We start from the raw sequence: 23,082 nt of genomic DNA, 5'->3' as shown, positions 1-23,082 counted from the left end.
CGTAAGATGCTCGTGCGTTGGTAGGGTGGAATGAGTGACACGGGTGGATTTGTTGATAGTTGAAGCAAGCCATTTTTAAATAGGTTTGATCGACAGGTGTGGCGGTGGTAAAGTTTGGTCTGTGCAAGACACGTGGGTCGGCTAGGTGCCATGTTTATCTACTAAAGTTTATGCGCTTTTTCGACTAACGTGGAATCCGCTATCATAAAATTTTTGTAGTGATTATATTGCTTTCTTTATATTTGTTTTTTTTTTTATATTTCTATTTATTTGTGTTTTTTTTTTATTTTTTATTTTTATTTTAATAATATATATGTGTGCGGATGAATAGTCATCTTGAGACGACGTTTTTAACTCTTGGGTTTGTCGGTAAATTTTGTCGTAAGTCGTCATAATCAGATTCAACTAAAAAGGAAAAAATACCTAATCTCTCAACTCAACCGTTTTTTCCGTGAATAATTAATATATGTTTGACTAACGAGTTGTTTCTTGCTGATATACTATCTTGATCTGGTATTCTATCTTGATCATGTCTAAATCTCCTCAAATCGAATGGCCAAAACAATGTAGAGGATAGTGGTGGGGAAGACTCTTCTCTCCTATACGTAACAAATCCTAACAAAATCATAAATCGTCTCGAATCAAAATTTTATGACAGTATTTTGAAGACGTCAAATCAACATCATGCTACAATGTGTTATTTAAATAAAAAAATAAAATAAAATATTTTTACACAAAACTCATGTAAAACTATCTTACAAGTCAATTTTGTGAATTAAATATTCGATCATATCTACTCACAAAAAAATATAATTTTTCACTGTAGGTATGAATCTACTCGACCCATATCCGTAAGATACTCTCAGAGGAGATATACTCTTTATTTTAACATAAAAACTCTTTTGAGACATTCTTACATGTCAAATTTTGTGAGATACATATCCAATAGATCTCGACTCTTGAAAAGATATTACATTTTATGTCAAACATATTAATTTTCATTATAGATATGGACCAAATCGACATGTCACACACACATATATTCGTGAGACTGTCTCATAATATATTCGACCTTAATATATATTTGGAGATATAAATGAAAATCTATAAAAACGATTATTTCAGAAATCATTATTGTTCTTAGCTTTTTTAAAATATATCGAGATACATATAATATCTATATATATATATATATATTATATTATATTTATATATATAGCAAACGTCTATAACAGATTTAAAGAAACTATAATAATGAACATAAAATCATATCGATTTTCAAACCTTATTTTTTTTCCATCATAAATAATATTGAAAAATAAAATTACATCTTTATTCCTTGCATTCTATATTTTGTCCATACAAATAAAGTTGATGGATACGAAATAAATTGTTCATCAACTCTATCTATAAAAAATAGGACAAAAAAAGTTTATGAAAAACATAAAAATTCCAGGGAAAAAGTCATAAATCGCAGCGTCAACGATTACCACAATTTCTTAATTCCACCAAATAAGTGGGAAAAATTTTTAAATTCTAAAAATTCCAAAGTGAAGAAGGAATATTATTATTAGTTTCCGGCCAATAATAATCCACGTGGGGAATTAAAAATTCGTCAAATCCCGAAAATATGCCGTAATCGTGCACGTTATTTCCGCTGCCCACGGCCAAAACGTGGTCCAGAAAACCATTGTCAAGGGGTATTTCCGAGAATTCATTGTCCAGCTGTGCCGCCCCATCAGACACCGACGTGGACGGCGAGCCCACATTCTGAGGATACAAATCCGAAGACGACAAAGAATCCGACTTCGGATCCGAATTATCGGTCATTGCGATTGGTTGATCCAAATGGGCCGACTGCGCGAAACGCGCCGCCGCGTCCTGGATTGACCCCGGCGACAGGGACCCGCCATTGGGTATCTCCGGTGGATTATCCGGGAAATTGAACTTCGCTTTCCCGCCCCGGAGGCAGAAAAGAGCGGCGTCGAAAGCACGCGCTGCCTTTTCAGCCGTGTCGTGTGAACCCAACCAAATCCTCTCCCTGCTGTTTGGCAGCCGGATCTCCGACACATATTTACCCCATTTACGCCTCCTCACTCCTTTGAACTTCCGCGAGGAAGACGAGGCAGCCGCCGAGTGGCAGGACCTCTCCGAATGCGGCAGCGATGGCTGTTCGCTTTGATCCGCAGATCTCACCATAACTGATCAATTCCGTTACTTGGAAAATAAATCCAGGAACAACAGAAACCTTTTTCCAGAAATAAAAAATTGATCGACACCGTAGTTGTGAATGCTGTTGGATTGGGAAAATGGCGGCCGAGTATATGTATGAATGGGGAGTGAGACAGTCGGTAGTGGGTCAAAAGACCGACGGCGCGTTGATCGAAACCCAGTCCTAAAACGGCGGAAATTCTGAATTTATCATTGAAGATTACGTATTTTGTTTAGTAAGGTTACGCGGTCCATGTATTAAGATTAGAACACGTGAGGGAAGTCGAATTCCTCGTGCATTAATGGGAGATGGATCCAGAAAGCACGTCAATTTTGTTTTTTGACGTATGATACATTATACATACATGATTTATCTTTTCAAATAAAAAATATTTATATTTAAAATTGGTCAAATAAGTTGAACTAACTAATTTGAGTTTGTTCTTCTCATAAATTAGTTTTTCGTTGACACACAGACACATCGTTCCTCGGACATTTGTTGCCTGTGTTCACTGATTAGTATCCATCCAATATGTACGTATTTGTCTCGGATAAAAACATAATTATACGTGTGATGGGATGTATACATAAGAAAATTTTAAATATTGTTGATACGACATATGTTTTGGGTATTTTTTTTTTATAATTTTGATAATATGTTTTGATTAGTTATACAGATTGAATAAAATATATAAAATTATAACGGTCAGACAAAATAAGTCATGTAATCTAGTTTGACATGCCATGTAAAGTAGTGGAACCATGTATCAGACATATCGTTTATTTCCCGCCCCACACATTCAGGGATGACAATTTTTCTCAGGGGTTTTAGACCCCGCGGGGAAAACCCGAAACGGGGATGGATATCCCCGATTTTTTCGAGTTCGGGTTCAGGTTCGTGGATTTTTTTAAATCTCCGATGTAATTCGGGGCGGATATGAGATTACTATCCTTTTTCCCGAACCCGTCCCGAAAATAATATCAATAATAAAATAATATTATTATTAGTATAATTAATAATATAATAATAATATTATTTTTTAAAATATTATAATAATAATATTATTAATATTGATATTAATATTAATATTATCACCAATAATAATAAATTTTAGTTTGAAAAAATTTTCAAATACGTGATCGTCTTATTATACTAATATTTTTGAAATGAGGATGAGGACGGGGATGAGAAGTAAATCCCCGAAATTTCGGGTTTGGGGATTTTCTGAACCCGAAAAAACGGGGATCGGACCGAGTATCGGGATGAGGATGGAATTCGGAGACGAAGACGAAGATTGTAAATCCGCCGTCGTCACGTACCATTGCCATCCCTACACACATTACATGGTGTCGTCGATCATTATTAATTCAGGACAAGCGAGCTGGGCCACTTGCCATATTTCTATACTTTGGTTGTTGTCGCATAACGTGTCATAAATTCAGGATTACTATCAGGAGGACTCATCATGACAAATTCTTGTTGTCAACAGTATAACCAAAATTGTGATTTCTAGTACGTTAATACTTTTGGTTTTGTATCTGTCAAAAGTCGACACGACTGAATGACGATGAATCACGTATGTTATTTGCATCATCACGTGTGTTATTTGCGTGTCATTGTATTAGAAAAAGAATTGCTCTAACTTCATCATTTTTAACAATAACGATGTGACGCACGGCCGACACAACCGTCCCACAGTTGCACCATGTTGCCGCCCAACGCCGGTGTTCATATGCGACGATTTTCCAAAGCGAGGACCATATTTTTCAAAATTTGAAATTAAATTATGCCAACTTGACGGGCGAAAATGTGGCAAAATTGTATCAAAATAAATTAAAAATTCTTAAATTACATATTTGATATATTTTTAATTTGCATAATTATTTTTGGAAGTTCTCTTATACTTGGTTAAATAGTGAGAGAATGTTTTTATGTGTTTTCCCAAACTTGTAGCTGAAGAATCAACGGCAAAGCTTAGCTCCTTAGCTTCGTCGTTAGAAAAATCGAAATGAATGGACTCTACTTCTTCATCTTCGTCATCTGGTGTTGGATCCTCTGCCGCTTATTCAGCTGACCAGTCTCGCTTGTTGTCTGGGGTAAACAGATTCTTCATCATCTGGTGTTGGATCCTCTGCCGCTTATTCAGTTGAGCAGTCTCGCTTGTTGTCTGGGGTAAACAGATTTAGTACGAAAAAAAAATAATGTCAGAGTTTGTTTACACAAAAATAGCGAAAGCACATGATGGCTATTTGTTTTCTTGCTGGTTACACGTTGAAAAGACTGGTTAGGCTATGGGCATCTAAACTGCTACGGAGATTGAAATGTCAGAGTTAGTTTGCACAGATCTCCATGGGAGGTACTTGAAATGCAGGGGTAAATTCTTTGTGGAAACTACGATTGATGGTCTTCTTGAATTTCGTCTGGAAAAGTTTAGCACCGGTAGACAAATTGCATGGAAATATAATTTCTTCTACGTACCCATGTTGCTGGTTTTGAAGTTAATACAAACACATCAATATTTAAATGCATTTTTTTCTCAGATAATCGATTGTTATTATATATAAGTTCGATCATTCTAAACGAATCTCACATAAAAATCAATTTTATAAAATATTGCAATTTTTTATATTAACTTATGCTTGAGATAATGATATATAGATTTAAAAATAATAAATTTTTAGCAGCCTCGTGCTCTAAATTTCGTCTATTACATTAGGCGAAGATGAGGTACAAATAAGCTATCGTACAGAAATTATAGAAGAAATCAAAGATGTTAGAAAATCTTTAAAATTATTTGTAATTAGCTATCTAACCTTGACCAATATGCATATTGATTATGTTTAATGTTTAAAATTAAATACTTAAGCCAGAGGGGCGAAAAATCCCAGTTGTTTAGAATCTGAATATTGTGAATTTAGTAATATTAATTTCATGCATTTTAAACCTCAGTTCCATTAATTTATTTAATAATTAATTATCGCACGTCTCCCAACTCCCCCAAACCTCCCCCAGGTGATCTAAGTACCAACTGAAAGGAGGGGGTACGTGGCAGGGGCAGAACTTCTCTTTTGGTAAATTAAGGCCAGCGTTTGCGCCATGGACTATTTTAAAATTTACGTGATACGATCTCACAAGTCATATTTTATAAAACGGATATTTTATTTGAGTCATCCATGAAAAAATATAATTTTTTATGCTAAGAGTACTTTTTATTGTGTATATCGGCATGGTTGACATGTCTCACAGATAAAGATTCGTGAGACCGTCTCACAAGGGACCTATTATTTAAATATAGAGTTATTTTTACTTCTCCTCCCAATAATAATCTTCTTATATATTCGTGAGACCGTTTCACAATTTAAAATTTATACTTCTCCTCCCAATAATAATCTTCTTATATATTTTACTAAAAAGATGTTATTTTTATTTTTTTTGGTCTTATATGTTTATCTCTTTACGATTTATGTCTTCTATATTGTCAAATTTCAATTTTAGTATGCTATCTTTGTTTTATTATTGTTGCAGTTTATTCCTTTTCAGATATCGCGTTGATGTTCATCAGTGAGATGCTGATGTATGTGTATTACATTAACATTTCCAATGGAAAAAAAATTAAAATTTCAAAAATAGACCGAAACATAACTAAAACTGAAATTTGATATCACACAAATTTAAAATCGTAAATAAACAAATTAAAACTAAATGAATACACATGTATCGAGTATCATAGATTAAGAATATTTATTATATCTTAAATTGATTCGGAAACATTTTTTTTTAAAATGGAATGATGAAAAGAAGAGACAATTTTCACATGGTAATTAAATAATCCACCTAGTTTCGTGAATCTATGGAATTGTTACCAGCCAAGGTTATGCTGTCTCATAAAATATTTGATCAATGTAGCATAAGATTAAGTTAAATGGAGTTTATTATTATTCTAAAAATCAAATGATTTACGTATAAAACCAGGACCTCAAAATATATTGCTTATAATAACAAAATCGTAAATGTGAATAATAATTTTTTTTTAAATATAAACGATGGAAAATATTTTGCCTAAGTAAACAACCCACACAAACGAGACTTTAATCCAAGACCTATTATATTCGCAAAATGTTTTAGCGACTATGCAGGTATGAAATTCGAATATATAAATAAAAAACAAGTTGAAATTATGATTACACATTAAAAAGGGAATTTTTTTTAAATATAATATAATTTAATCAATAAAAAATTATAATATAATTTAAAGGGAGTTTTTTTATTAAATAGAAATTCTACTGAAAAGAATAGAGGAACAAAAACAGAAATGGTGTTGTAAAAATATGGAGATGCGGGGGATCGAACCCCGTGCCTCTCGCATGCAAAGCGAGCGCTCTACCATTTGAGCTACATCCCCGTTCAAGCTTATTCTAGTTAATTTATTATAAATATAATAACAATATTTTTGTTATACTTTTAACAACAATGTCAGAAATGTTTTTTTTTTTTAATTACAAATTAATTTCGAAAATAATTATAAGAAATAGCGATAGACTATACTATAATTTTGATATATAGATTAAAAGATAAATTGAAAAATAAAAGAATAAAAAAACAAGGATCAAAATATAATTATAAGAAATAGCGAGGATATATAAATTAAAAAATAAATCAAAAAATAAAAGAATAAAAAAATGACCTCCGTGAAAATTGAACCTATACCTAGATCCCAAGAAACAACAATTCTATCCGTAACTTACATTTGAATTTTAACATTTTATCAATATAAATAATTATTAAAACATATAATGATACCAAAATTAATTAATATAAAAGTCACAGACTTAATAAAATAGTATATATATATATGTATGTATATTTATTTTCGGTTAATATGATTTGCTGGTCGATATTGCAAAATGAGTGGTTAAGAAAAATAAATATGACGAGACTTTTGTGTATATTAATTGGATTTTAGTGGAATCAGCATATGGAGAGGACGCACGTCATCTCATCTCAATGACTTGAAGAGCGTTACTATTTGAAGAAGACGTGTCCAGTCATCCATTTCTCAAACCTTACGCCAACTCCAATTCGTAACCATCACTTCAAACCGACGCCACTTCCGCCACCTTCCAAATCTCCACCGCGATTTTTTCATTCATAAATCCTCAACAAATCCCACCACCACCACCTCCGCTGCGCTGCTGCCTCATGCGTACGAAATGAGCCTCGCTTTCCCACACAAGGAATGCCTGCTTATGTCCTTCGCAATCCACAAGAGAACCTCCCTTCCTTCCCGCCATCACCGGAAACGCCGTCGTTTGAGACCCTGTAGCCACTTCAATCCTTCATCTTTGATTTCCGATAATTTATTTCATGGCCTACTATCTCAACTTCCTTCGCTAAGCTACCTTGATTACATTGCCCCGACTCTCGGGTTCACCTCTGGCCTCGCTTTCTATTTTTCTTCTAAATCCCATAAATTGATTCCGATCCCTGAAGAAAGGAGTGGTTTTGATTCTACTGTCGGGGAGTGGATTTTGTTTTCGAGCCCTACTCCGTTTAATCGCTTCGTGACGTTGCGTTGCCCGTCAATTCGTTTCCCTGAAGGTGAATTGCTGGAGAATGTGAATGAGAAGCTCGTTAAAGAGGGTACGCATTTTGTGAATTTGAACTGTGGGAGGATAGTTCAGGGTAAGAGCGAGGAGGATGACATCCTGGAAAAGTTGGCGTATCAGAGGCTCTGTGTTGGCACGGAGGATGGTGGAGTTTTGTCCTTGGATTGGCCGGCTAATTTGGAGTTAGAGGAGGAGCGAGGATGGGATACTACAGTTTTTATTGTTCCAGGAACTGCAGAAGGGAGTTATGAGGGGAAAATCAAGCGATTGGTTCGTGAGTGTTTGAGAAGAGGGGTGTTTCCAGTTGTCATGAATCCAAGAGGGTGTGCGGGCTCACCATTGATCACTCCGCGGTTGGTTTTATCTATAATTAATCTTGTTCATGTTTTCGTTCACTCGCTACTGTTGTTTATTCATTACATGGATCAATCCAAGGGCATAGTTTGGCATCTAAAAGGACCTTTTAACTAGAGCTTACATTAGGTTGAAATCATGAAATCTTTTCAGAAAATAGTTTAATGTTTTGCAATGTGGCAGCTAATTGGCTTGATTATTTTATTTGGGTACTTTTACTACTACTGCTGCTTGGAAAGTGTAAGCAGCAAAATACTAGTTTTAGAGTTATTTAGTCAGTAAATTTCTCAGCTTATGCTACGAGAAATCGATCATGATATCATTCATGCTTTAGGTTTCTACGTACTACTGTATGTGGAGAAGTACGTGGATAGTGATAAGAAATTCGAGATTGGACAACATTTTAGGAATTGTCTATGAATATCTGGTTAGCTTTCGTAATTTGAAGATTGATCCACGCTTGTGGTTAAGTAGAAGTGAATTTATTATGGCTATAGGTGATAGAATGTTGAAGTGTGGGAGAAATTTGAGGAGAAAGATATCCTTTCTTTGCTTGGGGTTAAGTGTATCAGAATATAGAGGAAAGATCCAGTGTCTTTTTTTTAACGTGAGAAAACAGAATGTTTTTGTTTGTGAATTCTTCATGTTTACTGACCTTTCGTGCTTGTTTTGAGTTACAGCCAAATTTGAGGTTACCGAGTTGTACAATGTTGTGTCAAGTTGTTCTCAACAAGTTGGTTATCACATGAAACAACGGCTGTTTGATTTTTGAAAATAGACTTATTTCTCTTCAACCAATTACAGATTATATCAAATTCGTGGCACTGCCAGATTGTATCAAGTATTTCACGATAGTATATGCATTCAGATGCATGCTTATTAAAATTTCTGAATGCAGTCTTTTGAAATTCTTTCATCATTATTCTTCAAGCATGACTTATTTTTATCATGGTGAGCCTGATAAGGTCCAGCTGTTTTTTTCTAGTGTGCTTTGACCTTATTTTTGTTGCAGGCTTAGTGATTCAAGGCCCTTGCCTGCTATTGCCTTTTACCTAGTGTAGAAAGGATAATCAGTAGTTCTTTAGTTTTTTAAGTTTGCAATGTTTATGTGAACTTGTTGAATTTACAAGTTTCTGGAAGACTGTGTATCAAAGGAAGAAAAAGCAATTCTGATGGATTCAATCGGATGAAAGTAAAAAACAAAATAACTCTGTTAATCATTCAGTTTGATGTTCAGGTTTCTAATTGAGAAGATTCTTTCATTCCTGGACCGGCAAAACAAGCTGATAGTAGGACGCTGTAACTACTTCATTTATGTAGGTTATTTACCGCCGCTGACAGCGATGATATCTTCACAGCTGTTCAGTTTATTCACAAGAAAAGACCGTGGACAACATTTATGGGTGTGGGCTTGGGATATGGTGCCAATATGTTGACAAAGTACTTGGTTGAATATGGAGAGAGAACACCTCTAACAGCTGCAACATGCATAGACAATCCATTTGACTTAGAGGTGGCCACTCGATCAACTATGGAGGATATGAAGCTAACAGGAGGGTTGATCGGAATACTTCAACGTAACAAGGTTTTTCTTCTTCACATACTTGCTCTTGTTTTTTCTTTTAAGAAATTTAATTTTTGCTTGTGTTTTTTGCCTAATTGCTGTTCTTTGAAAGTAGAAACTATTACTTATAGAAGGAACCATTATTTCGAGAATCAGCGTATTTTATGGCAGCATTTATGTGGCTGGGATGCAGTTTTCCGTACTTGCCAATATCCATATCTTCTTTATTATAACTGTTCCTTTGCCTTTCAGGAATTATTTCAAGGTCGAGGAAAAGGATTTGATGTGGAAAAAGCTCTCTTGGCATCATCCACTAGAGATTTTGACAATGCGATATCAGTAGTGTCCCATGGATTTGATAACGTTGAAAACTTCTATGAGAAATCCAGCACACTAGATGTGGTGGGCAAAGTGAAGATTCCTGTTCTTTTTATTCAGGTGTTATTTTCATTCTTTGATGCTATGCTTCACCACGGACCAATGTTTTACCTTTGACCATCATATGAAGCACGAAAAACTCCTTTCTGTACTTGTGAAGTATATAATAGGCATGTTTGCTTTTTTATGACACTGAGTATACAATACATATCCCAGAAATGAGATGTGATGACATGGATGGTTTGGATATAATTGCTCTTGACACTTGTATTTGAGTTCAAGTAAAATTGAATACCACTATTCATTTAAGTTGAATTGTCGGTTCTGGTTCAATTTGCTTGTTCATGTTCTTGGTAAATCATGTGATTTCTAAGTGACAATTGTTGCTTTATTAATTCATTCAGAACGATGGTGGAACATTTCCAACGTTTTCCATTCCAAGGGGTTTGATTGCTGAAAATCCGTACACAAGTTTGCTTCTTTGTTCTCATTCATCATCTGGTAGAGATAGTTTATTAAATTTCTCTTGGTGCCTGAATCTAACGATCGAGGTAACTATACGATTTGTCATCTGAATAAAGTTTTGCCTGTATGATTGATATGCACTGCATCATGACGAAAAAATCTTTAATGCATCCATGCAGTGGCTCAATGCTGTAGAGCTTGGACTTCTAAAAGGCCGTCACCCACTTCTGAAAGACGTCGATTTCACTGTAAATCCTTCGAAGGGTTTGCCATTCTTCGGTGATAATACTTCTAGTAAAGCTGATGGTGAGAACAAGCTCCTGAATTTCCCTAATGGATTCTCTGCTAAAAATTCTACATCAAAGATGCTGCACGTATATGATACCGAGGGGAAACTTCATCCAAGATCAGCAAGAGATATAGGAAGGATGCCTCCTCAAACTGGACTGCAAGATGAGGGTAGTGATGTAGGACATCAACTTAATGCTAGTGACGCAAAAGAAGAAGACGAAGCATCTAAATCTTTCGAGAATGAAAGAGGACAAGCGCTGCAAACTGCACAAGTGATGATGAATATGCTTGACGTGACTATGCCAGATACTCTTTCAGAAGAACAGAAAAAGAAGGTACTGCCCATAACATGCTTATACCTCTCACTTGTCAGCTTGTGACTCTATAGGTAATGTATGTTTAGACTTGATGCAAAGAAACATCATATATACATCGTCAAGGAGATATGCCTTTGCAAAGCTTCTAAGCTTGGTCTAATGGACTCAAAAATTTAATTGTTGACTCTTAACACGTGGAGAGATATAACTGAACAACTTCATAGCTAAGAAACACTAATGATCTAATCAGAAACAGTAACGATTTGCAGGTCCTTGATGCTGTGGGTCAAGGGGAGATGCTGATGAAAGCGTTGGAAGATGCGGTACCTGAAGATGTACGAGAAAAGCTTATTAGCTCTGTTTCTGAAATTGTGCAGAGTCAAAGGTCTAATCTAAAATTTAATGAAATGTTGGGATTGGGGCACATTCCCGATGTGGCATCAGGACTGAACTCAAAATTGCAAGAAAAAATTGGACTATCAAGAGGAAGTGGTGATGAGGAGGCTCGCTTTTCTGATCAAAATAAAAAGAGCAATGAAGCTGGAGATGGTTCTCGTGTAGATATGGAGTTAGCAAATCAGCCGTCAGAAGAACTTGAAAAAGCTAATGATTCAGGTTTGAGTCAATCGGACAACAATCTTGCCAACAACCTGAAGAAAATGGAAAAAGAAAAAGTTGAAGGTCAATCAAACCTGAAAGAAAAGGATAACGAGGATGGCTATGATGTATCAAATGATCAAAGCAAGGTGAAAGAAGCTGATCACGTTGATGGAAATTCTGATGCTCCATCCTCCTCTACTGAGACTCAACCCGCAGAAAATAAAGCAGAAAACAATCAGGAGAATAAAGAGAAAGAGCCACTATCTGTTTCAACTCAAACTGATGCTGCGCCCCCCAGCTTCAATATGTCCTCTGCGTTAGATGCCTTAACGGGGTTCGACGATTCCACTCAAGTTGCTGTTAACGGTGTATTCCAGGCAATTGAGGGCATGCTTGCTCAGTTACAGGCGAAAAGAGAAGATCAGAATCAAGTGAAGGATGAAAGTGATAAACTAGATGTCAATAGAAGGGACGCCGAAAAAAATTTGACGGAAGACACTCGCAATCTGAAGGATCATGACCATAATCCAGAAAGTGTGGGTAATATGTGGAGAAACCCAGGTATAATTTCTGTGAATTCAGATGTTTTGTTTAATCCAGGAAGATGTGAACCACATAATGCATTTGATTGACTCCATTATAGTCAGCTGACAAACAAAATAAAGAGCCAGTTTTGTGCAACATTGAACTTTGCAAATATTTGATTTGAATAATGTTTCAGGGGTTCCAGGTTATTTGGCTACTTTTCCATATGGGGACCCACTTTACAAGGAATACCTTAGGGCTTACCTTCTTTCAGAGTTGCGAAAATCCAGGCCTGCAGTTTTGGGTGCAAAGTCAGCTTTGCCTTTCTACTATTTCCCAAAAGATGGTCAGTGGAGACTTCTGGAACAAATAGAAGATGATGGTGCGTCTGGTGAAAAATTTACAACCCGTGAAGGTGATTCTAGGGATAGTCCTAATTCTAAAACTAAGTACACTGACAATATTATTGAACCCTCTTATGTCATATTGGATTCTGGAAAGCAGCAGAAAATAAATGACGGATTTGAGGAAATGGACATGGCATCTGAGCGCACTGACTTTGGCAAGTTGGATGAGTCGATGTTTTTTGTTAAAAATCTTATAGTAGAATGTTTAAATGTAGAAGTTTCTAGGAGGGTCAGTGCTGACATGGAAGAATTAGAGTCTGAAATAGCTAGGGATATAGAACGTGTCGCAAATGCTGTGTCTCTGGCTGCAAGGCACGAGAAGGAAGACATGCGCGAGCAGAATGAACATCCGTCGAATACGCTTGGCTCTCTCCACGGGGAGAATATAGTCAGAGCTATTTCATTCGCTATTCAGGATACCGAATATTTAAAAAGAGTGCTACCTGTTGGTGTTATTGTTGGCTCTAGTTTAGCTTCACTTCGAAAATTCTTCAATGTTTCTGCATTGGATAGTGATGGTGAAAAAGATTCCAATTTTCATCAGGTTCAAAAATCAAAAGCCAGTTTTATTCCAGTCGACAAAAAAGAGACTGATGCGCGGCTTCCGGTGAAATTTGAAGATGAAAGTAGTCTATGCCTGCCGGTTAGCAAAGATGAGGATAAGATTGCTGTCCAATGTTCAAGCGGCAATAATGTAATGCTAGGCGCTGTTACGACTGCTCTAGGGGCATCTGCATTTTTTATTGGTCAACAGGTATAAACTAATCATAATGAATAATTAAGAATTTGATATGCATCATTAAACTCTTCTTTGATTCATCTTTGTGTTTTGTGGTTCCTTGTGATCATTGTTAATATCAGTAGTCAATTCCAACATCTTTAATTTTAGCAGAAGTCTGGTTAAACAATGCTATATTGTTTCAACCTTGCACTTTATCTGCAGAAAGTCTTTTGAAGCAGTTCCGGTAATGTTCAGTTAAAAACTTATCTAGAGGCATGTGGTGGGCTGGACTGGAAAGAAATAACATTGTTTAGTCATGGCAGATTGTAAACTGCTCTTGCTCAAACAATTTCTTAAGTGTAATAAATGATTGCAAAGTTGACCTATATTAGATTTTAACAGTTATATATGCTACATATGTACCTGATAAATACCGCTTCGTATTTTGATTCACCAGTGATGCCTCTGCATTTCCAACTTAGGATTTGTTTGATTTTCTTAAGGGAAATTTCCAATTTGTGAGTTTTTGTAATCAAGAAAGAGAATGAAGATTTGACATATACGGTTGACCATGCCTTTTTATTTGTTACCTATCTTAGATGATCATGATGCACACACTGCTTTTGGTCTTTAGTTTGAGTCCTGTTTTCAATGATGTGCTTGTAGGATACTGAAACTGGTGGATCTCTAATGGACTCCCGCAAGGAGGAAGCAAATAGTGCAGATCCTTCCGAGCTTGAAGAGATACCGGAGAGAACTCAGAAAAATATAGTCACAAGTCTTGCGGAAAAAGCAATGTCTGTTGCTAGTCCTGTGGTTCCTACAACAGAAGATGGGGAAGTGGATCATGCAAGGTTGGCACGGTCATTCATTCTTATATTCTGACGTCTGTGTTTTTTTGTCTATTTTGTTCATTGAGAGGTTGAAGTTTTAACTCCAAAAATAGGCTGGTATCCATGCTAGCAGAACTAGGACAGAAGGGGGGAATTTTGAAACTGGTTGGAAAAGTTGCGCTGCTTTGGGGTGGAATACGTGGCGCAATGAGTGTAACTGACAGGCTCATTTCATTTCTGCATATTGCTGAACGTCCGCTGTTTCAGAGGTGAATATCTGCATCTGTTTCCGGGTGATCTATGATTTTCTAATCTATGGGATAATGTTGTCCATTACAGTTAAGGAGAATATTTTTCTGGAATACGACTTATATCATTTTTATTATCTGACGCCTGACATCATTACAATTTCTGGGTTCTTGTTCTAAAGCTATTTTAGAATTTTGAAGTTGTTTTATATGCTCAAAATGGTCTAATTAATTTTTACCATACTTTTTGTTGTCACATGCATTAATCTCTGCATTCTGCACTAAAAACCATCTGGAATTTTGGAAACACTTCATTCTCTTATCATTTGAAGCAATTTCCACGGCACAATGATCTCCTCAATGGTCAGATGCGTTGAGGGTTCAATAATATTGTCAGTGTCCAAATACAGTTTATAATCCTATTGGAGTGGTTAAAACATGTTATTATATTGGGAGAGGTGGTTAAGAGTTGATGCATATCATTTGTTGTTCGCCAAGTGGTCGATATTTAAATTAGGGGAGTACAGAAACCTAGTACAGTTGCCAAGTCTCTTTGCATCCATATCTGAAGGTACGGTTAGAACAAGGAAAAGAGGGTGGCTATCAGCTATAGAGACATGTTGAGAAAAATTGAAAAAAATATGATCCGAATAGAAAAAAGCATAACAGTCTCTTGTTGAAACTATTAAATTCAATTAAACATCTTGTGATCAGGTTTATTAATTTCAAAAGTGCATTACACTAGTGGATGTTGGATGATAAATAGTAATGGCCTTTTATTTGTGGAAAAATTTTGTATTCTTTCTCCTCCTACCATCAGTATATGCACGTTGCATGAGATCTTGTGATTGTTGGCTGAATTGCTTTCATTGTCCTGTTTTCTTATCAGGATTCTTGGCTTTATATTCATGGTGCTGCTTCTATGGTCACCTGTTATTATTCCGTTGTTTCCATCTCTAATGCGAAGTTGGACGACTCCAAATCCATTCAAAATTGTCGAGCTTACTTGCATAACTAGCCTGTATATTTCTATAATGATAATGGTAATGTTGTGGGGGAAAAGAATTCGCAAGTATGATGATCCACTACTGCAATATGGTCTGGATTTTACTTCAATACCTAAGGTATGTATATTATTTCTATGATTCTAGCATGAGAAGATGCTGTTGTTGTTGGTTGATATATGATATGACTATAACAATAGCGGATGTCTTTTTGCTTTTAAAAGCCTTGATATATCTTCTGGTGATGTGAATCAACACGAAAAATTTCTCCCTCTTTCTTGGTAGCTTTTGTTGAGATTTTATCGAATAAAAGCTTCTTCTTCTTCTTCTTCTTCTTCTTCTTCTTCTTGAATATTTTTGGATAGAAGGAACTTCGATTCACTATCTCCAAAACGTTTAATTAACTGAACACTTGGTTTTGAGAAAGAGGTCCTTGATGCTGGGATAATAATTCTCTAATAGAAGTTCTTTTGGAGCCACATACAAAAAAACAGGACTGCCTCATTATTGTTTTCCAATTTGGTCTTGATCTTTGACATTTACTCTTACCCACATTTTCCACTCTCCGCTTGCGTCATTGCAGTTCAGAAACTTTTTGATGGGTCTTGCTGGAGGGACAATGCTTGTTTTAATGATACAGTCAGTAAACTCCTTGCTTGGCTGTGTGCAATTGTGTTGGCCTACTACTTTATCTTTACCATATTCAGAACCCTTTACATTGATGAAGTCATACGCAAGTATGCTTTTGCTGATTGTTCAAGGAATTGCCACTGCAACTGGTGTTGCAACTGTGGAGGAATTGCTCTTTCGGTCATGGTTGCCCGAGGAAATTTCTTCCGATTTTGGTTATCACCGTGGATTAATTATTTCTGGGCTTGCATTTTCTTTATCTCAAAGGTACTTGTTCCCATATTATTCGCTCATGGTATCTCTTACTTTCATAGTCTTCAAGCGTTCTATGTTAATGTTTGGAACTTTGACCTGAAGATTACTTGATATCTATTGTGTGGATCCGTTTATAGGGTTATTTATGGTTTCATATCTCACACCTTATTTTTAATATTTATTGAATTATAGGTCAATATGGGAAATACCTGGATTGTGGTTATTGTCCTTGAGTTTGTCTGGAGCTCGTCAACGAAGTGAAGGTAGCCTCTCCCTTCCCGTAGGGATCCGTACGGGGATACTGGCTTGCAGTCTCATCTTAAAAACGGGTGGCTTTTTGAAATATCGACCTTATCTCCCTATATGGTTTACGGGTGGCCACCCTTCTCAGCCATTTAGTGGAGTCGTTGGTCTTGCATTCTCTTTAGTTTTGGCAATCATTATGTACCCACGTCGGTCACCTCTTCATGAGACAAAAACAAGCAGAGCAACGAAAAATTGAAGTCAATACATTTGATTCACATCGCGTTCTGGTTTCAGATAAATCCTTTAATAGGAAGAGGGCCTGAAAATGGCTCTTTTCTGGTTTCACAATTCACATTTTTGAAAGGAAGGAAGACACATGAATGATGACAGGAAGGAGAGGGCGGAGGTGCATGGGTATATTATTGCAGTGAGTCAGTGACTTGGGATACTGCTTCGTACTTTATGCTGACATTTTGGAGTTTTAATGTATATAAATATTTTTATGAAAATATGGTACGCAACTAAATTTGTTGCAGGAAGCAGTATGTATACGCAACTAATTTGGTTTACATGTATCATAGTTACTTTGATCTGTACCTATATTTGGTATTCTTCTCTTTAATATTACAGTTAATTATTTAGTATATAGCTAGTTTGCACATTTGTTTTACCTTCAATCTTCTCGTTTATGTGTTGTCAGCGATGTCATAATCGTGGTTTCTTGCTCAATCTTGCCGTGTAGATCTACAAATTGTATTCCGCTGGACATATTAAGGATAAAAACATGTGTGAGACGGTTTCACGGGTCGTATTTTGTGAGACGGATCTGTTATTTGAGTCATTCATAAAAAAATATTATTTTTTATGCTAAAAGTATTACTTTTATTGTGAATATCGGTAGGGTTAACTCGTCTCACAAATAATGATTCATGAGAATATCTCACAAAAAACTTACTCTTTATTATATGGATTTTAAAAATATTTTAGAACAATAAAAAATTATTTTTGTACATTAAACATAATATATCCATCAAAATTTGCTTTTTTAACGTAACATGAACATGAGAACTTGTTAAAAATAAAAAAAAAAAGGACCGATGTTGAGGGTATAATTGTCCACTAAAAACGTTCATGTGCTCTAAAGCCCTAAATGCCATCATCTTCCTTTTTCTCATCTCGTGTCCTAGTAAAGCTGAGGATTTTTAGGTTTCAAAAATAATTTAATCTCCCGCAAATTCGAAGAAAAGAAACGAATGGGTAGAGAGGTAGTTAATACGACGACGAGTCAAAAACAGCAATCGACGACGTCCTACACAGTGGAGCAGCTCATCTCTGTCAATCCGTACAACCCCGACATCCTCCCCGATCTGGAAATCTACGTCAACGAACAAGTACGTGTCTTTTTTGGGATTCTAATTTTCTTTTGGGTTGATGATTGGTTTTGTTAAAATTATGAGAACCTAGCATTTTTATGGCGTACTTGATATTTGATTGCAATCGTAGGTCTCGTCTCAAACCTACAGTTTGAATGCAAATCTTTGTCCTTTTGCGACTGTACCAGGTTTGGATTTTTTATTTGTTTAGTAGCTAATCCTTATTTTTTCCTGTTTATTTGTTAATTGTTGTTTGCTTTTTTCTTTTGTGGGAATGCAGTTCGAACCGGAGAGAATGAGCACTCAAATTATGGCTCGAATTTTAGTCAAGGTACTTGTAGTCTGAAAACAGAAATCGTGGCCATCGTTTTTTCATTATTTGCAATTGTTTTGTTGTATAAATATGTACTGATGTCTAAGATCATTTCTCTGCAGGCTTTAATGGCGATGCCTGCTCAGGATTTCAGTCTTTGCCTCTTTCTCATTCCTGAAAGAGTGGTACTTTTCTATCTGAAATGCAATTGCATGCCTCTGTTGTGTCGTTGACTTAATTTACATTCAAGCTTCGACTTTGAGCTGTCTAGTTAGTAAGTTCTATCAACTGTTCTTGGGATTGGGACACTGAATTGAATTTCCGCTTCATTTCTCCAAAAGTAGCAAAAGATAATTCAATGAGCTGCCATTTATGACTTTAATGTGCTCCCCTTTTATCCACTGATTAAATCCTGTGATGCTTTGAGATTTTAACTGTCAGTTGCTCATGGTATTTTTCACTTGTGAAGAAATGATTGTTACCCCGTGGATCATAGTGATCCACCTGACCTGAACTCCTAATATTAGATCCATGTTCCTTGGTTGTTATATTTTCGTGGTAAGTATTTTTGAAACAATCATAATGCATTTCAGGGTGAAGTAATGTATTTAATGTGATGCTTAGGCAACTCTTCTAATCCAACTTTAATAAATGTTGGTAGTCTCTATTATGCCAATCATACCCGTGTATAAGCACATTGAGGCTGCTACTGGCATGTCCACAGTGGGAGATGCACAAAATTGATTCTCCTTTGATTCGTTTTTAGTGCGACAGTGAACCAACATATTGGCTTTAATTATTTGTGATTGTGTATGAGAATTTTTCATCCCTATCAGTTTAGTGACTTTTTATCTCATTGATTTTTATCTGGATTTCCACTTTTTCTGAAGATTTATTATTTTCCGTTTCTCTCTTTGAAAACTACTGTCTACCAGCAAATGGAGGACCAATTCAAGACCCTCATTGTTCTCTCACACCGTTTGGAGGTATTTTCAGTTTTCGTCGCTTTTCTCGTTGACGTGAAAATAAACCTGTATCAAAAGCTATGATTGACATGCTATTAATTTACGTAGATCTGATTATATATGATTATCTTTGTCTTCAGACTGCCAGATTCCGTCAGTTTTGGGATGAAGCTGCTAAGAGCCGCCATATATTAGATGTTGTACCAGGTATATATGATCAGATACTGTTTTCTTTTCCCAGCATCATCCAGGGTTATGGACTTCTGAAAGTTGAAAATTACTAGAGCCGACTTTTCATAATACATGTAAATCTATGGAAAGTGATGATAATCTGACCAGTGCCAGAAGTTCTTCATTTGATTTGCTGTCTTCTAACAAGAGTATCATATTGACCAACACCAAATTAGTGGTAACCTGCAACTAGACACTCGAATGTTTATTGAGGAATTTAGTGGGAATTTTTTTTTTGTCATAATGTTTTATCTTGTCATGATGTGTTTCTTTTCAATAAAAATGCAAGTTGGCTTCATTCATGTCCTATGTATTCACATTTGTGATACTCCTTTCAATACTCACTTAGTTTTGCTAAAAAGGTGTATAACACATACAGGTTTTGAACAAGCGATTCAAGCATTTGCAATTCATGTTCTTTCGCTAACTTACAAAAAGGTCCCGAGAACTATTCTTGCTGAGGTATTGATTCTTTCCCTTGAAGTTACCTTTTTAGGTGTTCTTAGGTTTTCAATTACTGGATAAAAATGCCTCTCACAGAGTTGGTCACAATTGACGAGTTGCTTCACAGGCCACTGAATGTTGAAAGTTGGATCCAGAAGTGTTTTTTTTAGTCTTCTGATGGATGTTTGTTTCACAGGCGATTAATATTGAGGGTTTGGCCTTAGACAAGTTTCTCGAGAGCCACATTGCGAATTCTGGTTGGTCCATAGAGATGACGCAGGATAAGGGGCAACTCATTAAGCTTCCACCCAACGAATTCAACCATCCCGAGCTTAAGAAAACCATTGCAGATGACATTCCATTAGAACATGTCACCCGCATTTTCCCTATTCTTGGCTGATTCCTGCAAGTTCGGTTCAAATCTAAACTCTTATATTGGCAGAGTTTTATCATGAATTGCATGCATGCATTTTACATGATGGTGGCCTATTTTTAGATTTGTTTGGGAGAAACTTTTCTAGTCATGTCTCATGTTCATGCGATAAAAGCAAGAATTGAAAGAGCCTGTTATTTGGTAGGGTTAAAGGTTCATATGCACCATGGGATTGTTGTTACTGGTTTTTAACTGACGATTTATTGAAATGGTGCCAACTTTCAGGTTTATTATCTTCCGGTGTACTGCATTTTTCTCAAATCTGTTAGCATGGGGACGATATAGTGGAGTTATATTGATAGTCAAATAAATATTGTGTGTCTTGGCCAATATTTTCTCCGTTGAAGGTCACTTAAAAAACAAGATAGTATCTTTCAACAGAAAAAAAAACAAGTTAGTCCCTAAAAATCTTATTGTTATGGTGGCTTGCGGTTGAGATTTGGCAAATTTTAGATGGCATTTGTGGTAATTCTGAATTAGCGTCTGCATTTGGATTTTTGAACTTTATGTAATGTACAAATTGAAGATGATTACAATATTTAGTGCTCAGTTTTTCAATGTCATTTTTTCCACAGTACATGATCCATTCTTCTTTTTTTTTTTTTTTAAATTACAGTCTAGTTTATTAATCATCTAAATTCTTTTAGACCTCTAAGCCTTCAAATCTTCTTCTGTATAATTTAATTTAAAAGGTTGAAGATTTGTTAGCTCCATGTTGAAATTATACTTTGAAATTTGATCAAGCTGACCGGCTGCAGTGCCAGCATTAATATGCCGACTGATTTTAACGTAGCTGTATTTTAGATATCAAAGTTGAAAACATTGAATGGTTTGTTCCTACTACCATTTGGACGGAAAGATTTGGATTATGGGGAATGTTCCAAATGTTTATATTTTGCATGAATTTGAAATATATTACATTAGTTAATAAACAGAGAGACTTCGGTTTCCACGACGTTCACATAATTGGAATGTGTTTAAATCTTTTAATTTGAAATCTTATGTCCAATGCACACAAAAAAATGTCCAAATTCTGACGTGATCATCGGAAAAAAAATTAAAATTATGTAGAAAAATAAAGTGCAGAAACTAAGAACACACAAGAATCTATACTATTTATATACATACTTTTAAGGGCTTAATTAAAGTAATTAAGTTTAAGTGTTATGAAAACTCCACTTTATCCCTAAAAAATCCACCCAATATCGGAAAATCCTACTTGAATTGATTTTCATGAAAACATTGCATCTCGAGTCTAAGCTAAGGACACACACATAACAAGATCCATTGATTTTGGGACTGAAACAAGAAATTTGATGGAGGAGTTTATTAAAGATTTTGTCGACAAGGATTCGGCTAATTACCAAATTTTCTTGTTTATTGAATATCAAAATGGAATCCATTTTTGGGACAAAATCTCGGATATGAGACTCGATTGTAACAAACTCGTCCATATAAAAAAAAAATTTATATCCATCCTGCAACATTTACATACCAAGGTAGCATGAAAATATCATATATTCAATAATTCAGAAACTCAAACTCAAGTGTCTATTAGAATAAATATTCAATTCTCTATAGAAATAGTCAATATCCATCCCCAAGACCAACTTCCATTTCTCAAAACATTTACTTTAGGACATGAATCTTGAAACTTTGGAAAGTTGTAAACGTGTTAGAAATGATTTCAAGGCTATTGCTGGTGAATTCTGTGGCTTTTTCTATATTGGCCTTCATTTCTTCCAGAATCGACGTTGAAATGCTCGGAAACTCCACTAGACTATCCAGGCAAGTTTGCTCATAGGTTAATGCAGAGCTTAGCCAATTCCTAACATCACTAACCTCGTACCTGGAGAACTTGTCGAATTCAGAGGACGAGGAAATTGACATGTTGACACGATCAATGGCATCCTGGATAAGATTTTCACATAGATTCAACACTTCCATAATAGAAGATGGACCATTTGGGCCGTTTTTTCCGAAGGAAACGGACCTTTGGAGAATGGAAGAATGCAGCCTCAGCAGCTCATTTAGCGTCACTTTTAGTGAAAGTGTGAAGATTTGTGAGGGACTATCATGATCAGTGGTTGAATCTTTGCTGGATGTCACGAGGGAATGTATACTTGAATAGCAAGAATCTTGAAATTTTGTCGAGGTACATACTTTAGAGATTGGATCTTTTACCTGATTCGAATTGGGGGGACTATCTTTTCCGTGAATTACCCCTATTATTGCTCCAATGATCAGAACAATCAATACAACAGAAGCCACAGTTATGATTATTAGACGTTTACGCGTTTGCCTGTGGTATTCCTCCTCTTCAAATTCATCGTTCTTGATGCTCTCAAAAACTTCAACTGTATCAGGCGTTTTCTTCCTTTCTTGCTCCTCTAATCCATCAAACGAGGCAGTTTTAAATGAATCGTCTCGTGATCCCATTTTCTTTCTCGATTCTGAGTCACTTTATTGCACATTCATGCAGGTAGAAAGTTGCAAACTTGTAAGACAATTTTTATTGGTTTATAATTACTAGGTCCATCCAGAATGATATTCTGATAATTTCAAGGGAAGAAGAAAGACAGCATGTAATTACTTTATAAAATGAAATCAGGATGAGATAAAAAAATGCCTGCAAACAATGTTGATCCTGGTATACGTCTCTTGGTT

General features: G+C 35.7%; 4 protein-coding genes and 1 non-coding gene across 10 annotated transcripts; 2 read left to right on the top strand and 3 right to left on the bottom strand.

The window, feature by feature from the left end:
* Positions 1-1,315: 1,315 nt before the first annotated feature.
* Positions 1,316-2,382, bottom strand: LOC142551912 (ethylene-responsive transcription factor ERF017-like). The gene has a single exon (XM_075661401.1). The coding sequence runs from the start codon at positions 2,197-2,199 to the stop codon at positions 1,537-1,539; it is 663 nt and encodes a 220-aa protein (XP_075517516.1). The 5' UTR covers positions 2,200-2,382; the 3' UTR covers positions 1,316-1,536.
* Positions 2,383-6,541: 4,159 nt separating this feature from the next.
* Positions 6,542-6,614, bottom strand: TRNAA-UGC (transfer RNA alanine (anticodon UGC)). The gene has a single exon. It is a non-coding gene; the product is annotated as a tRNA-Ala (tRNA).
* A 620-nt stretch (positions 6,615-7,234) lies between these two features.
* LOC142551911 (uncharacterized) lies at positions 7,235-17,314 on the top strand. 6 transcript variants are annotated; one of them, XM_075661397.1, is made up of 13 exons: positions 7,237-8,171; positions 9,493-9,757; positions 9,989-10,174; positions 10,519-10,665; positions 10,759-11,205; positions 11,457-11,742; positions 11,776-12,348; positions 12,509-13,473; positions 14,107-14,294; positions 14,387-14,542; positions 15,411-15,645; positions 16,109-16,422; positions 16,603-17,314. In XM_075661397.1, exons 1-13 carry the CDS (start codon positions 7,423-7,425, stop codon positions 16,910-16,912), a joined length of 4,821 nt encoding a protein of 1,606 aa, XP_075517512.1. In that variant the 5' UTR covers positions 7,237-7,422; the 3' UTR covers positions 16,913-17,314. The 6 variants fall into 6 exon arrangements, with proteins under 6 accessions (XP_075517511.1, XP_075517512.1, XP_075517510.1 ...); XM_075661396.1 differs by having other exon boundaries at positions 7,235-8,171; positions 11,457-12,348; positions 12,518-13,473; XM_075661395.1 differs by having other exon boundaries at positions 11,457-12,348.
* Positions 17,315-17,786: 472 nt separating this feature from the next.
* On the top strand, positions 17,787-20,648 carry LOC142551910 (eukaryotic translation initiation factor 3 subunit K-like). Its single transcript, XM_075661394.1, is given in 9 exon segments — positions 17,787-18,047; positions 18,160-18,198; positions 18,200-18,217; positions 18,310-18,360; positions 18,465-18,527; positions 19,278-19,328; positions 19,448-19,514; positions 19,918-20,000; positions 20,179-20,648. Coding segments are annotated over 9 exon segments (714 nt in total). The 5' UTR covers positions 17,787-17,909; the 3' UTR covers positions 20,383-20,648.
* A 1,396-nt stretch (positions 20,649-22,044) lies between these two features.
* Positions 22,045-22,854, bottom strand: LOC142550777 (pectinesterase 3-like). The gene has a single exon (XM_075659837.1). It carries the CDS (start codon positions 22,852-22,854, stop codon positions 22,045-22,047), a length of 810 nt encoding a protein of 269 aa, XP_075515952.1.
* Between the last annotated feature and the right edge of the window lie 228 nt (positions 22,855-23,082).

The sequence above is a fragment of the Primulina tabacum genome, chromosome 7 (genome assembly GCF_025594145.1).
Source record: "Primulina tabacum isolate GXHZ01 chromosome 7, ASM2559414v2, whole genome shotgun sequence".
Taxonomy (NCBI): domain Eukaryota; kingdom Viridiplantae; phylum Streptophyta; class Magnoliopsida; order Lamiales; family Gesneriaceae; genus Primulina; species Primulina tabacum.
This window is presented reverse-complemented; position numbering and strand designations above follow the sequence as displayed.

Coding starts and splice junctions, on each gene's coding strand:
- LOC142550777 (XM_075659837.1), bottom strand. CDS start 22,854: ATGGGATCACGAGACGATTCATTTAAAACTGCCTCGTTTGATGGATTA.
- LOC142551911 (XM_075661395.1), top strand. CDS start 7,423: ATGAGCCTCGCTTTCCCACACAAGGAATGCCTGCTTATGTCCTTCGCA. Junction 10,175..10,518: donor TTCCTGTTCTTTTTATTCAG/GTGTTATTTTCA, acceptor TAATTCATTCAG/AACGATGGTGGAACATTTCC. Junction 10,666..10,758: donor GCCTGAATCTAACGATCGAG/GTAACTATACGA, acceptor GCATCCATGCAG/TGGCTCAATGCTGTAGAGCT.
- LOC142551912 (XM_075661401.1), bottom strand. CDS start 2,199: ATGGTGAGATCTGCGGATCAAAGCGAACAGCCATCGCTGCCGCATTCG.